Here is a 14,575-nt window from a genome sequence, read left to right as displayed (position 1 = left end):
TAAAATATTCCAAATGTGGGATACTCCTGCTTCAGGTGGGAGGCTTGGCAGCTGGGCTGGCTCCAGTGTTTTTGCCGCCCCGAGCGGCGGGGGAAAAAAAAAAAAAAAAAGCAGCCGCGATTGGCAGCATTTCGGCGGAAGGTCCTTCCCTCCAAGAGGGACTGAGGGACCCGCCACTGAATTGCCGCCGAAGACCCGGATGTGCCGCCCCTTTTTTCCTTTGGCCGCCCCAAGCACCTGCTTGCTGTGCTGGTGCCAGCCCTGCTTGGCAAGTCTGTATATGCGCGCGCACACACACACACACACACGTCAAATGAGTGCTGGTACCAGCTTGGAATGAAACAAGAGGCCAGTGAGGTACAGACAATGTAACTGGGCAATTAAAGTAGGGCAACTCGGATCGTAGCATCACTCTACAGCAAATAGTACAAGCAGCAGGATCAAAAGAGGAGGCAGAGATGAGAGAGCATATGCAAAATTTCATTCATATGCACTCCAGTAGCAGCAGCAGATACAGACCAGACAGATCCCCATCCCCAAGTAGGATGCCATTGATGTTAAGGAAGCATCAGAGTCTGAGCTGTGCAAGGAAGCCAAAGGACTTCAGACAAGCTAGTCTGAATGTGACTAAATAATGCATGAAGTACAGTTAGAGACACCCTTCTCCCTCACCCTCTACCCACTACTGTCCCCAAAAAGAATCCCATAGCTAATGAAACCATTAAAGTACTGGATCCACGTATGGCACACAGGCACAGGACCTGTATTAAGAGCTTATTAGTTAACTCTTTGCCCTTATACAGATTTTTTTCCATCCATGGATCTCAAAGTGCTTTACAAAGGTAGGTATTATCATAGAATCATAGACTTTAAGGTCAGAAGGGACCATTATGATCATCTAGTCTGACCTCCTGCACAATGCAGGCCACAGAATCTCACCCACCCACTCCTGTATCAAACCTGTGTCTGAGCCATTGAAGTCCTCAAATCATGGTTTAAAGACTTCAAGGTGCAGAGAATCTTCCAACAAGTGACCCGTGCCCCACGCTGCAGAGAAAGGCGAAAACCCCCCAGGGATTCTGCCAATCTGCCCTGGAGGAAAATTCCTTCCCGACCCCAAATATGGCGATCAGCTAAACCCTGAGCATGTGGATAAGACTCACCAGCCAGCACCCAGGAAAGAATTCTCTGTAGTAACTCAGATCCCACCCCATCTAACATCCCATCACAAGCCATTGGGCATATTTACGCTAGTAGTCAAAGACAAATTAATTGCCAAAATTAAGCTATCCCATTATACCATCTCCTCCATAAACTTATCAAGCTTAGTCTTGAAGCCAGATATATCTTTTGCCCCCACTACTCCCCTTGGAAGGCTGTTCCAGAACTTCACTCCTCTGATGGTTAGAAACCTTCGTCTAATTTCAAGTCTAAACTTCCTAATGTCCAGTTTATATCCATTTGTTCTTGTGTCCACATTGGTACTGAGCTTAAATAATTCCTCTCGGTTTTACAGATCGAGAAACTGAGGCACGGAGTAGTTACGTTACTTGCCTGACGTGGCACAGCAACTTAGTGACAGTCATGAGTGGAACACAGGTTTCCTGCCTGCCAGCATCATGCTCCATTCATTAGACAACAACTGCCTGTTATGGGGTCAGTGTGTGGTGCTACCTTTCAACTGCAATGACCCCCTTGACTGTTATTGCTTGCAAGTGTATTCAGGGCCAGCTCTGGCCTTTTTGCCGCCCCAAGCAAAAAAAAAAAAGCACCAGCAGCGCGGCCGGAGCCAGGGTGCGGTGGGACTCCCTGCGCTGGTGCCCCGGCTAGCGGGGGAGGAGGCAGGGGGGAAAGAGAGAAGGAGGCGGCCAGGGCTTCAGGGGGGCGCTGCCACACAGCCCCAACCGCCGCGCCGCCTGCCGGGAGGGCTCCGCGCCGCGGTCAGCTGGGAGGGAAGGACACGGGCTGCCCTGCCGGGCTTGCTGCAGGGCGCTCCCCTCCTCTGTGCCGCCGCCCGCTACAGGGCGGCCAGAGCGGAACAAAACAAAACAAAAAAGCGGCTGTGCCGCCCTAGGATTGGGCCGAATGCCGCCTCGTACAATCTGCCGCCCCGAGCTTGCTTGGCTGGTGCCTGGAGCCGGCCCTGAGTGTATTCACTTTATTTCCTTCCCTTTCCCCCTTTCTGAAAGCAGGATGTTCCATGAAGGGACAACTAGTATGTGTGAACAAGGGAATGAACAACACACGCACACAGGAGCACCTGGAGAGAGAAGCAGCAAAATCTTAACTACCTGTTCAGTGTTTAAATACTACAAGGTAAAGTGAGAGAGACAGGGAGCTGAAGAGAGACAGAGAACAAATTATGACTTTTGGGATGCTGTGCCAATAGTATATTCTAATGAGAGGATGATGTACATTCCCGTATACTTACTGATTTCTACTGGTTGTGTAAAATCAATCTTGCTTATTGTCATCTTCTGACACTACACATAGTATTTTCTCTACTGTACAAAGCCAAACTGCTAACACAGAATTAAAAAGAGTGATGACATTTCGTGTGTCTAAGCCAGGGCCATATGGTCTTTTATTAGGAAATTAAGTTCAGTCAAATATGCAAACACATAGTAACTGTACTTTTATGGTAGCTGGCATTTGCCCTCACTCATTTAGACAGTCTCAGTGAAGTTCTCTCAGACAAGCAAACTAAACGGTTACCACGGAATATCCTGATAAGCAAACAGCTCTGTCCCCCACAATTAAATGAAGTTTTTTCTGCTCCATTCATTGCTCCCATAGAGTCTCTTGCTAATATTTTAAAGAATGCAAAGCCTCTTAAAAAATGAATGTTTTTCTCTAGCTTTTGTTTTTTGACAAGTGACAAGTGCCAGGATTTTCCTGTCTCAATTATAGTTTATGATAGCAAAATGATTGAACCATGGCATTTTTACCTGCATATATTTTACTTTGGTTTTTTCCATCAATAAACACATAATTTTCAACCTCTCCCTGACTATAACAGGCATTTAATGTCCTAGAAAACACATGGCTCATTGATTAGAAAGTTTAAAATTAAATGGACTCTTCAATTAAAAATAATGACTCACTTATTTACTCCCCCTGCAAGAGAAGCCACTACCGTGGCTGGGTTTACTTACCCAGAATTCCTAATGCAATGTAACCCAGAATGACGACTATGAAGATTACACAGCACAGAACATCCGTACAGTGCCTAAAGACAGAAGGGAACATTTTAAAGAATTAGAAAAGTGTCCAAAATAACTCCTCCTTTGTAAATGATTGATTCATACATTACAAGATCAGAAGTGACCACAGACATCATATAGTCTAACCTCCTGAATTACACCGGCCACAGGACTTTCCTTAATTAATTTCTTTTTCAAGTGTAACATACCTTTTAGAAAAACATCCAATCTTGATTTAAAAATTGTCAATGATTGTGAATCCACCTCGACCCAACGTAAGTTCTAACAATGGTTATTTACCCTCATCATTCAAAATCTCTGCCTTATTTCTAGTCTGAACTTATCTGGCTTCCAATTCTCCTTCATAAACTTACATTCACAAGTCCTTGCTTTCGATGACTACTAAACAACAATCACTCTAGAGGTGGGCTAAGGAGTGTTTCTAGTTAAAAAGAAAGTAAAGGATTGCCTTACCAAACTAAACCACCTCCAACCTGGCCTAGGAGTCTAAACAAGCAGACATGTGAATTAACGTCCCAACGGCTACCAGCTGCAGCTGGTGTAAATTGGCATAGTTCCACTGAAGCCAATGCTGGTCAAGGCCAAGCTGAGGATCTTTAAAGTCAGTCTGTTTTGAAAAGTGCAGACTTAATTAGCGGTACTCTTTAATGTATATATATATATATATATATATATATTTATTGTACATATCTATGTATTTAACAAAATTGTCTATTGCACATGTTCAGGATACAATTACAAACCAACTCTGGTAAATTAAAACCATTTTTTTAAGCACAAGAAGAGGCATTACTTCTCAATCAGAGGTTTAGCCATGGTGAGTTTCAAGTTTCAAACATCTATTTTTGCCATAGCCCCATATAGAAAGGATCAATTAAAGTTTCTTTTTTAAAGTGGATAAAGTGTGTGTGTGTGTGTGTGTGTGTAGGGAGGATTCACCGTGAAACATAGGTGCTGGAACTAGGGGTGGTGGGGGTACACCCCCTGATTTAAAGTGGTTTCCATTATATACAGGGCTTACAGTTTGGATCAATGGTTCTCAGCACCCCCACTATACAAACTGTTCCAGCACCCCTGCCCTGAAACCCCCGAAATGGCTGAAGAGATCTTGCCAGAGTTTTATTAAAAGTCCCATCATTCAGCTTCAATCAGCATGACGGGTATAATGAAGAAAGCCCAGAAATACTGTCCTTAGAAATTAAGACTAGAGAATTAGACATAAGGGCTTATAGTTCTCAGATTCTTCTGGCCAAAGTGATCCGCACTAGAGAGGCCAATCTGAGAGATATGAAGGATAGGGGACACTTAGTTATGGGTTTGAAAGGAGGGGGTGAAGAGTAGATCCAGATCCCAGTGATTGGGAAGAGGGGAAAAGATTACACAACTTTTAAACAATGGGAAAACTTGGAGAGACACTTCTAGGTGTGAAAAAGGAACTAAGCATGTATGACCCATGTGCCTCTCCATAGAGAAACAATCTCAGCCCTAGGTTCCAGGTCTGTGTGACTATGGGGATGTGTTGAGGCAGTCTAATGAACGAGAGTTAGTTAAACTGAAAGAACTGACAATGGAGCCCCTCTTGTTCTTTAAGCCAGAGGGGTCTCAACCTTTTTCCTTCAGGCCCCCCCCCCCACAACATGCTATAAAAATGACACAGCCCACCATGTACACAACCACTGTTTTTCAGTAGATTAAGAGCCAGAGCCAGCGTTACGGGGTAGCAAGCAGAGCAATTGCCCAGGGCTTTATGCCACAGGGGGCCCCACAAAGCTAAATTGCTCAGGCTTCTGCTTCAGCCTGGGGAGAAGGGGCTTGGGCTCGGAACTCGGCTTTCTACCCTGGGCCCCAGTGAGTCTAATGCTGACCCTGCTCTCTGGTTTATTTTGGCAGACCCCCTGAAACCTGCTCATGGCCCCCCAGGGAGCCCTGGACCCCTGGTTGAGAACCACTGCTTTAAGCTATCATTTGCTGCAGTTGTTATAGATGAAGCTTTTCTCAAGTGCCCTGTAATGAGTGTCTGCCCAGAGAATAGATGACAGCACGTTACAGTTATGAGGAGAGCCTTAATCTGAAGATTTAGATTTTATTTGGAATCACAAAATGGATAAATAATGAATGGAAATAGGGTCACCTGCTTCCTTCTCTTAACACCAGCAGAAGCACTAAACCTTTTTAAATGTAAGGCTAACATCTGTTTCACACGAATTCTGATACTTTACTCAGGCTCAGTTTCTCACCCTCCAGAGTGGCTGTTAAATGGCACAGTGTTTAATAAAAGATAACTCAGGTAAAAATACTAATGGGAGACGAACTAGAACACTGCAATACTTATAATTAAAGTCTCTTGTTGTCAGAACCCTCTTGTACACGTGGTATTTATGATTATGTATGATCAGAGCCCATACCCGTTTGTGCCACTTCATCCCTTAAAGTTTTGCAATTATTCAAGTGTTTCTACCACCTCACACTATTTTCTGTTCTGGGTATGACACAGATTTTATAGTGCCTAGCACAACTGATCCTGGCCTCTGGGTGCTGCTATAATCTAAAAATTAAATAATTATAATAATTGCACAGAAACTATTTTGGGCATGGTTTGGAGAGTTTTAAAATAAATTTATTGGGACTATTTCTTGCACCCCTCTGCCTGTGCAGCCAGGTGCCTTTGTTACCACGGGTAAAATCCTGGCTCCACTGAAATCAATGGCAAAAGTCCTGCTGACTTTGTGGGGCCAGGATTTCACCCTAGAAATCCAAGGCTCAGCAGGAGAGAAAAGTTAAACCAAATATATAAGATACCTCACCAAATGACCTAAAATAACTGTTCCACACGTACCATTTTACTCCCTTAAAGTCACTGGGAGTTTTCAAAACTGGAGCAACTGGAATGCTGGGAATCTCCCCTCCCCAAAAGGATTAGACTCCCATTTCTAGCCCTGAAGGGTCACAAGATATTGAGATATTACATTTATTGCTGTAACCAGGACTGAGCATTGCCTGTGCTGGGCTTTGAACTGGTTTTGTTTTGGAGCAGAAATGCTCACATTTAGGGGAAAAATAGAAACATTTTGATGGCGAATTGATTTTGCTGTTGTATTTGTATTCAAGACAATGAAACTGCAGGAAGCTGCTCAGGGGGTGAAATCGTAGAATAAATGCTAGGGGAGATGGATTAGTGGGCAGAGTGTTGAGGGGAGAGTGCATGATAAATGTAATTTATCATATGCCCCTGCACGCTTTCACATGGATATCACTGCCACGTTTTTATAATATACCTGTACATACACACAAAGATACCCACCATCCTCATGGGGTACATGACGCAAAAATTACAAAAGGAAAAATATAACCATTTTTTCAAATGGAGTCCAAACCTTTTCCCAGCAGCAATGACTGCACGGACAACAGGATATTGTAACAGAGTATAATGCATATAGACAATATTTATAATGATTCATTTGTGTCATGAATTAAAATGTACTGGACAACATGAAAGTCATTGTGAAAGTATGGCTGTATTTGAAATTTGCAATGTTCTTTTACCTTTTTGCAGTTCAGTTGCTCCCCAAGATCTTGCCCAAATTTTGTTGTTAGCCTAACTATTCTACCTGAACATTGCGGTCTCCGTAGAAATAAATCACTGATAAACCCAACAGATTCATTTTAGCCAGGTGAAGTAATAAAATAATCTCATTTGATAAGTGCATATTTCTGGCCCCCATGCCAGATTTTATTGCCTACCGTTGTCATTTTGTTTAGTTTATGGGTACTGCTTTGCTTTCTACCACCTTTCAGAAATGGATTGGCTTCCTCGCTTTGTTATATGTGGCAGCGCAAAGTAAGAAAACACTTTGTTCCTGTGTCTTCATGGAAGTTACATAGTACGTAGGAGGTGTTAACGGAATTCAGATAAATAAATAATGACTCTGAATATTGAGTATCAGAGATTGGAAGCACTTATTCACTGACAAACCATGCATTTCGTGGCTAATGATTCTGCTTGGGGACTACTTGCTTCTGCTGGCTTCATCCTCCAATTCTACAGTTCATAATGAGAGATTTCAGAGTGGTAGCCATGTTAGTCTGTATCAGCAAAAACAATGGAGTCGTCCTTGTGGCACCTTAGAGACTAACAAATTTAGGTGCCACAAGGACTCCTCGTTGTTTTTACAGTTCATAATGTCTCACGCGTGCAATTCTGTCCAAGATGTTGCACTAGCAAGAAACCATTATTCTTAATATTAGAGTTGTACCAGTATTACGACAGCACTTACAGACCTGGATCCCTTTGTGCTAGGCCCTGTGCAAACATATAACAAAGAGACAGCCTCTGCCTCAGAGAGCTCACCATCTACATGTATGAATATAGACAATGGGAAACATCACTCATCCTTTGTGGACAAACTTGAAGCTGACCGTTTAAGGCATCAATGCTGCTCAGAGCTCAGTGTTAATGGAGCTCTGCCTGAATGCAGGGGTCTGCTCACACAGAATTCTCTGGAGGACTGATGCCTATGTTTTGAAATCACTCTAAGAAACCATGCTGTAGGAAAAAGAATTTGTCTGTTTTGTGGTTTATGAACAGAACTCAGGATCCCCTACTTGACTGTAGCCTGAACTGAGAGATCATCTCAGCTGGTATGGATCTAAATAGAGTGGCTGGTACTTTTATCAAACAGTGTGGCCAGACCAAAGGGCACTATTCAGCAAAGCTGAATAAATATTTGAGTTGGTGGCAGATTTAGTGTGTTCAGGGATACTTCCTTTCGAGCAAACGCTCCTACTATGGAGACTAGAAAGTCCACAAGAAAAGTACTAATAAGGTTTTAATGCAAACGGTGCTTTGTTAAGCTATCAGCCTAAACACTAGATTTTCTTAAGTTTTCTTCAGAGTGTGATAATCAAGATAGCCCAGTACAGACAGTTTGATAAGAAGTGTGAGAATACTTACATGAGGAGATAGATTCAATGTTTGTAATGGCTCAGCCATTCCCAGTCTCTATTCAAGCCTAAGTTGATTGTATCTAGTTTGCATATCAATTCAAGTTCAGCAGTTTCTCGTTGGAGTCTGTTTTTGAAGCTTTTCTGTTGCAAAATTGCCACCTTTAAGTCTGTTACTGAGTGACCAGACAGGTTAAAGTGTTCTCCTACTGGTTTCTGAATGTTATGATTCCTGATGTCAGATTTGTGTCCATTTATTCTTTTGCGTAGAGACTGGAATCTGCGTTTACCTCAATATACATATAAGCAGTAAACAGACTTATTAAGGTAACAAGAAGTGGAGGCAAACCTCACATTAACAAGTGGGGGAGAAGACAGCATGTTGTTTACACCAGTGTTTCTGAATTACCAGACCATGGACTGGCGCCGGTCCCTGAGATCTCCCAGACACAGTTTAGGAGGGCAGCAAGCTGGTCCCTGGTATCGAAAGGTTGAGAAACACTGGTCTACACCCAGCAGGAGAGAGCTACGTCTGGGTTTTACTTTTTCAGAAGAATCCATTTCAAAGGCTTACTGGTCTATAAAGACAGGGATGCTGAACCTCAAATGATAAGCAATTGAATCAACTGATATGGATATAAACTGGACATTAGGAAGTTTAGACTTGAAATTAGATGAAGGTTTCTAACCATTAGAGGAGTGAAGTTCTGGAACAGCCTTCCAAGGGGAGTAGTGGGGGCAAAAAACATATCTGGCTTCAAGACTAAGCTTGATAAGTTTATGGAGGGGATGGTATAATGTGATAGCCTAATTTTGGCAATTAATTGATCTTTGATTATTAGCAGGTAAATATGCCCAATGGCCTGTGATGGGATGTTAGATGGGGTGGGATCTGAGTTACTACAGAGAATTCTTTCCTGGGTGCTGGCTGGTGGGTCTTGCCCACATGCTCAGGGTTTAACTGATCGCCATATTTGGGGTCGGGAAAGAATTTTCCTCCAGGGCAGATTGGCAGAGGCCCTGGAGGTTTTTCGCCTTTCTCTGTAGCGTGGGGCACAGGTCACTTGCTGGAGGATTCTCTGCACCTTGAGGTCTTTAAACCACGATTTGAGGACTTCAATAACTCAGGCATAGGCTAGAGGTTTGTTACAGGAATGGGCGGGTGAGATTCTGTGGCCTGCGTTGTGCAGGAGGTCAGACTAGATGATCATAATGGTCTCTTCTGACCTTAAAGTCTATGATTGTATACAATATTGCTGTATTATAAAAAGTGTACAGAGTGAGGTCTTTTCTGAAAGCTAATGACACACTGTGATTCATATAATTGTGAACTGTATATATTAACTCTATATAAGGAATTATGGATACTCATTTATATTAGGCTATATAGTCTGCCCATACAGGAGGGAATGTCCCAGCTATCTACCTGTCTCCTTTGTAAATTAAGCATGGTGGAATCAGAAACAATGGAAGCACCATTTACACAGAAATCATACAGGAGGATGGGAAGCCCACAAGAAGGGAAGAACAGCATGAGGTCATCCTGCCTCTTGAAACCAGTTCTTTGAACTTGGAAGATATAAGCAAGGACAGAAGCCATTTTTGGCACCGTCACTACACAGACAACAGGCCAGAGCTCTTGCCAGCTGAGAAAGATGGGTCCTTCAACCAAGGTGGGGTTGAAGTCTCTGGAATTGAACATAGATGAAAAACCTGCTTAGGCAAAGATTTTTCACCTAAGAAGAAAAGAAGCCATGCTTCTATGGAAAGGAGAAAGTCAGCTATGACTGGGAAGAAGAATGACTGGTGAGTGAAACCATCTTGAACAAAGCCTGTATCTTGCTAGATTAAGTTTTAGACTTTTAGTGTTTTCACTTTTATTTGCTAGTAACCCTTTCTAACTTTATTCCTTTTATTCGGCATGCCTTAACCTATGTTTTATTTTACTATAAACCAACTCAGTGTGGTGTTTAAAGGGAGGGGTTATTTAGCCCTATTTAAGTTAATAAGCTGTCATGTATGTGTGTGTCTTTAGAGGAACAAACAAACCTTATTACTTCTCTGATCTGTCCACGAGCGGGCTGGACACTGCAGAGCACACAGTTTTAGGGAAATTTGGGACTGGAAGTGTGTTGGGATCACCCTGCAAATAGAAACTAAGGCTGGTAGAAGCCAGAGTGGGTCTGTAGAACGGATGCTTGGGTCAGAGATGCTGAACCAACACACAGACCATCAGGGTGTGACCTGCATGCAGGTAGGCTGGTTGTAAGCAGCCCAGGTTGGGAGCTATAAACAGCAAAGCATTTTGAGGCACTCAAGGTTAGAGGCAACGACACAATGCCTCAACTGGTCTGGATTGCCCCCCAGAATGTGAAATACACTATTTATGAAAATGCTGAACAGTTCTCTGTGGTATTCACACTGTGTATTGGGTCTGTCTAAAACATCCAGAAATAATCACTGTGCCAGCTCCTCAGCTGGTGTAAATCAATATAGCGCCACTGAAGTCAATGGAGAGATACTGATTTACACCAGCTGAGGATCTTGCCCAAAGTTATTGTGGAAAGAAAGACTGAGGACTGAAATCAACTGTACCACTTCAGTCAAACACTCCCTGGATTAATACTAGCTGGAGTGTTATCCTGGGGACAGAGAGCTTTTAGCTTGTTTCCAATTAGTTTTTTTGACTCTGAGCACATCAGAAATACATGCTCAAGAGATATTCCTATATTTAAATTAGAGATAAAAAAGGAAACCAGACCCATTGAATGGGAAGGATTCCACCCATCTGTTTGGAAGACGATTTTCAATATTATTTTCAGTGCAATTTTGTATGTGTATATATGTCTGATCGGATGTGTGTCTACACAGATAAATAAGTGTATACAAAGGGGTAAGACCTGAAGCATTTGTATCTGTTCATGTTTTGCTACAAAATTAGTGTCTCTATTGTTAGCTTATTTTAAAAATGATGGGTAAAATGTGATCCTTAATATTTTAAAGTCCATGCTTGCAGACAAAGTACATAATCATGCTGTTTTCCCTCAGTCTTCTAGTGTGCGTGAAATTTTAATGCTCAGTGAACAGGAGAACTGAAAACAGTTGGCTAGAGCCAAGCATAGTGTGGCTATGCTTTGTACAAGCTTCCTCCCACAGCTCTGCAAATGCACCCCTGTTCTGACCTGAGAGACCCCACTTATTCCATTAGGAAGCCCACTGTGCTGAAGCGCAGCATTTTGTGTAATGTGGATAAATGTTCATAAGAACTAAATAGGCTGGGACCATGGAATTCATTTGACTTGTGACCTAATTTCAGGACTGAAATTTAAGTTTCCAGAGGGAGAGGCTGTGACACTGACACACCATGCAATCTTCTCGTCTATTGCTAACATTTGCTTTTATATTTTCTGAGAAGTTTAAAAAATTGGAGGCAATTCTAATAAAATATTGTAATCATCACGAGTCCAATGCATATCATTTCCCCATTTTATGTTCACGTCTGTGCTACTCATCAGCAGACTGAAATGGATTATGTCAAAAAACTCCATTTTCTCAGCAACTACCAGTATTAAATATTAAACATATCCCAAAAGATTAACATAGGGAGGCTGAACGCTGTATAAACCTTGTCCAGCGCAAGTGCACACCAAACTAAGATTCATTTCCCAGTAAAGCCTGGGATTGAGCTGATATAAATTCTAACAAAACAGTAAGTTGTTGGATCTTATCAGAAGATAATAACAAATTTCATATTCTGATGGTTAAATATTTTTTCACAGTCTAGTTCAACCAAAAGATGTCTGAATGTTAAACCCAATTCTGATAACTATGTTGTAGTGTAATGACAATGTATATTAAAACAGGCATTTTAGTCTAGAGATATATTTTCTGTCTGAAGCTACAATAAAAACCACCACCAAACCTGCCTGTAAATCTAATCATCATGAAGGCCATTCACACATCATATGGTTCTAAGTTTATTTTCTAGATGGTTACACAGATAAAGAGAAGAAAAAATTCCTATCTATTTTATTAGTGCAGTCAGGTAAGTGGGATGCAGGAAGACAGTGTCTTGAGATGAAATCCTAGTTCCATTGAAGCTAATGGGAATTTTTCCATTGGTTTCTGTGGGGCCAGGATTTCACTTCAAATTCAAATCAGAGCCATAAGCATATCAAAATATAATTGATTCAGAACATCACTCCTGGGGACTATGATTTGTGTGTTAAGGAAAATGTCTGTGGCATTTTAATGGGATATATTTTCAGTATCAGCCAGCTCCCCACAGGTGGATCTAGGGTGACCAGATAGCAAGTGTGAAAAATAAGGATGGGGGTGGGGGATAATAGGTGCCTATATAAGAAAAAGCCCAAATATCAGGACTGTCCCTATAAAATTGGGACATCTGATCACCCTAGGTGGATCAGAGGTGAGGACAGGAATGTTGTAGAGAGAAAGGGCATTAATGAGCCCATTATTGGTGCCCACACTTCAAAAAGAACATTGACATATTGGAAAGGGTTCAGAAAAGAGCTACAAGAATGATTCAAATACCAGAGAAACATGCCTTATAGTGAGAGATTTCAGAACGCAATCTATTTAGTTTATCCAAGAAAAGGATAAGAGGTGAACTGAACACAGTGTACAAGCACCCAAATGGGGACAAGATTTCTCATAGAAGGTAACTCTCCAATTTAGCAGAAAGAGGTGTAAATGAGGTCTGTTGAGTGGAACCTGAAGCTACACAAATTCAGACTAGAAATAGAGCACACACACAAAATTAACACTAAGGGTAATTAGCTGTTGGAACAACTTACCTAGAGATGTGGTGGATTCTTCATCACTTAAAGTCATTAAGTCAAGACTGGATATATTTTTAAAAGATATGCTATAGATCAAACAGAAGTTATAGGCTCTATGCAGAAATTAATGGGCAAGGTTCTATGGTTTGTGTTATGCACGTCAGACTACATGATCATAATGGTCTTAAAATCTATCAGTCTACAGAACAACCAGAGAAAAGGGGAGAAGACAGAAGGAAGCAAACTGAATCTGAAAGTGAAATTTTGTTTATTGATTGATTGATTGATTGATTGATATGGGATTTATCAGTTACCTTGACTCAACAGCCACATATATAGGCACTACCCACTCCCAACTAAAAAGTGTAACAAAAGGACAAAGCTGTCCCAGAGCCCTAAACACAGCACTCTATAGCTTTCAACTGCTGTTTACAAATCCTTATTAAATTAGTAGTAAAAGAAGAAAGAAAATAAGACTAGTAAGAACATGCCTCTATGTGGCAACATGTAAAAAACATTTACTCTCATCCCGCATCTTTCCTGATGCAGTCTCTTCCTCCTTTAACTACCCAGCCCAAGCATTTAAGGGTTTTGTTTTTAAACACTGACAAACATCAGTAATGATATCTAGTTGCTTGTTTTCAGTTTTAGAACAGCTGCTCCAAAATAGGCTGTTAATTTAAAATTCTGATTGTCTCTTCATGGCTTGCCTCTTGCTTGGGGGAAGGGCCCTGCCAGGGTGCGGCTTGTGTGGGCCACTAAAAAAAAAAAAAAAAAATTTTTTTTGTTTTGTTTTGTTTTGTTTTTTGCTAGAAAAAGTCAAAATTTTCATTTTGACCATTTCAAAACATTTTGGCTTGAGTTTTTCATTTCAAAACAACGTGTATTTTGAAATGTGGTCAATATAAAAAAACCTCTCACAAATAAGGGCGAAAAACACCAAAAAAAGGTCAAATCGCTGTTGACTCAAAATTATTTTTTGTGTTTTTCAATTTAATGAAAAAAAATCTTGAAAAAAAAGGGTTTCAGGTCAGATCAAACTGGATTTACTTTTTTTCCTTTTTCAGTTCGGTCCCCAAATTTCGCGCTCATTTAAATCCAGGAAGGAATAGGAGTGGGTCAGGCCAACTGTGCTTGCAGAAGGCAGCAAAGGTAAAATTCTACTGCACAGAAGACGCCATGCCAAGGTCTGAACTTTGAATGATAAAATATTTGCCTTTCTTCTACAGCATCTCAAAAGTGCTTTATAAACCTTATAAAATAGTCAAACACTTTTGTTCCTATCTTACATATGGGAAAATTGAGGCAGAGACAAGGACAGAACCCAGATCTTCTAGCAACTAGTCTTGTGCTTTAGCCGTGAAACTACCCTTCTTAAGTATGCTCGAGATAAGTAAAGAAGGAACATAAAGAGTTCTGAAGAAAAAGAAATCACCATTTTCCTAGAGCATCGTGGTAGGGAAGGAAAGAAGAACCCAAGAAGAGGCATTGCTATAGAGGAAATGAAATAAAATCACAACTAGTGGAATTTACTAGGGGATAGGCAGGAAGAAAAAGAAAAAGACAGTTACACATCAAAGCCTTTACTGTAGATCCCCTCCACTTTAT

The 14,575-nt window shown here is 41.4% G+C and overlaps 1 protein-coding gene across 5 annotated transcripts in view; it reads right to left on the bottom strand.

Moving 5' to 3' along the window:
- Positions 1 to 14,575, bottom strand: part of LOC113407189 (choline transporter-like protein 5) — a 200,709-nt gene that overhangs the window by 63,448 nt on the left and 122,686 nt on the right. For all 5 annotated transcript variants that reach the window (XM_026655325.2, XM_026655326.2, XM_026655324.1 and 2 more), the window contains exon 3: positions 3,156 to 3,229. In XM_026655325.2, the coding sequence (XP_026511110.1) occupies positions 3,156 to 3,229 (74 nt within the window). The remainder of the gene's footprint in view (positions 1 to 3,155; positions 3,230 to 14,575) is intronic.

The sequence above is a fragment of the Terrapene carolina genome, unplaced genomic scaffold (genome assembly GCF_002925995.2).
Source record: "Terrapene carolina triunguis isolate 2854851 unplaced genomic scaffold, T_m_triunguis-2.0 Scaffold210, whole genome shotgun sequence".
Taxonomy (NCBI): Eukaryota; Metazoa; Chordata; order Testudines; family Emydidae; genus Terrapene; species Terrapene triunguis.
This window is presented reverse-complemented; position numbering and strand designations above follow the sequence as displayed.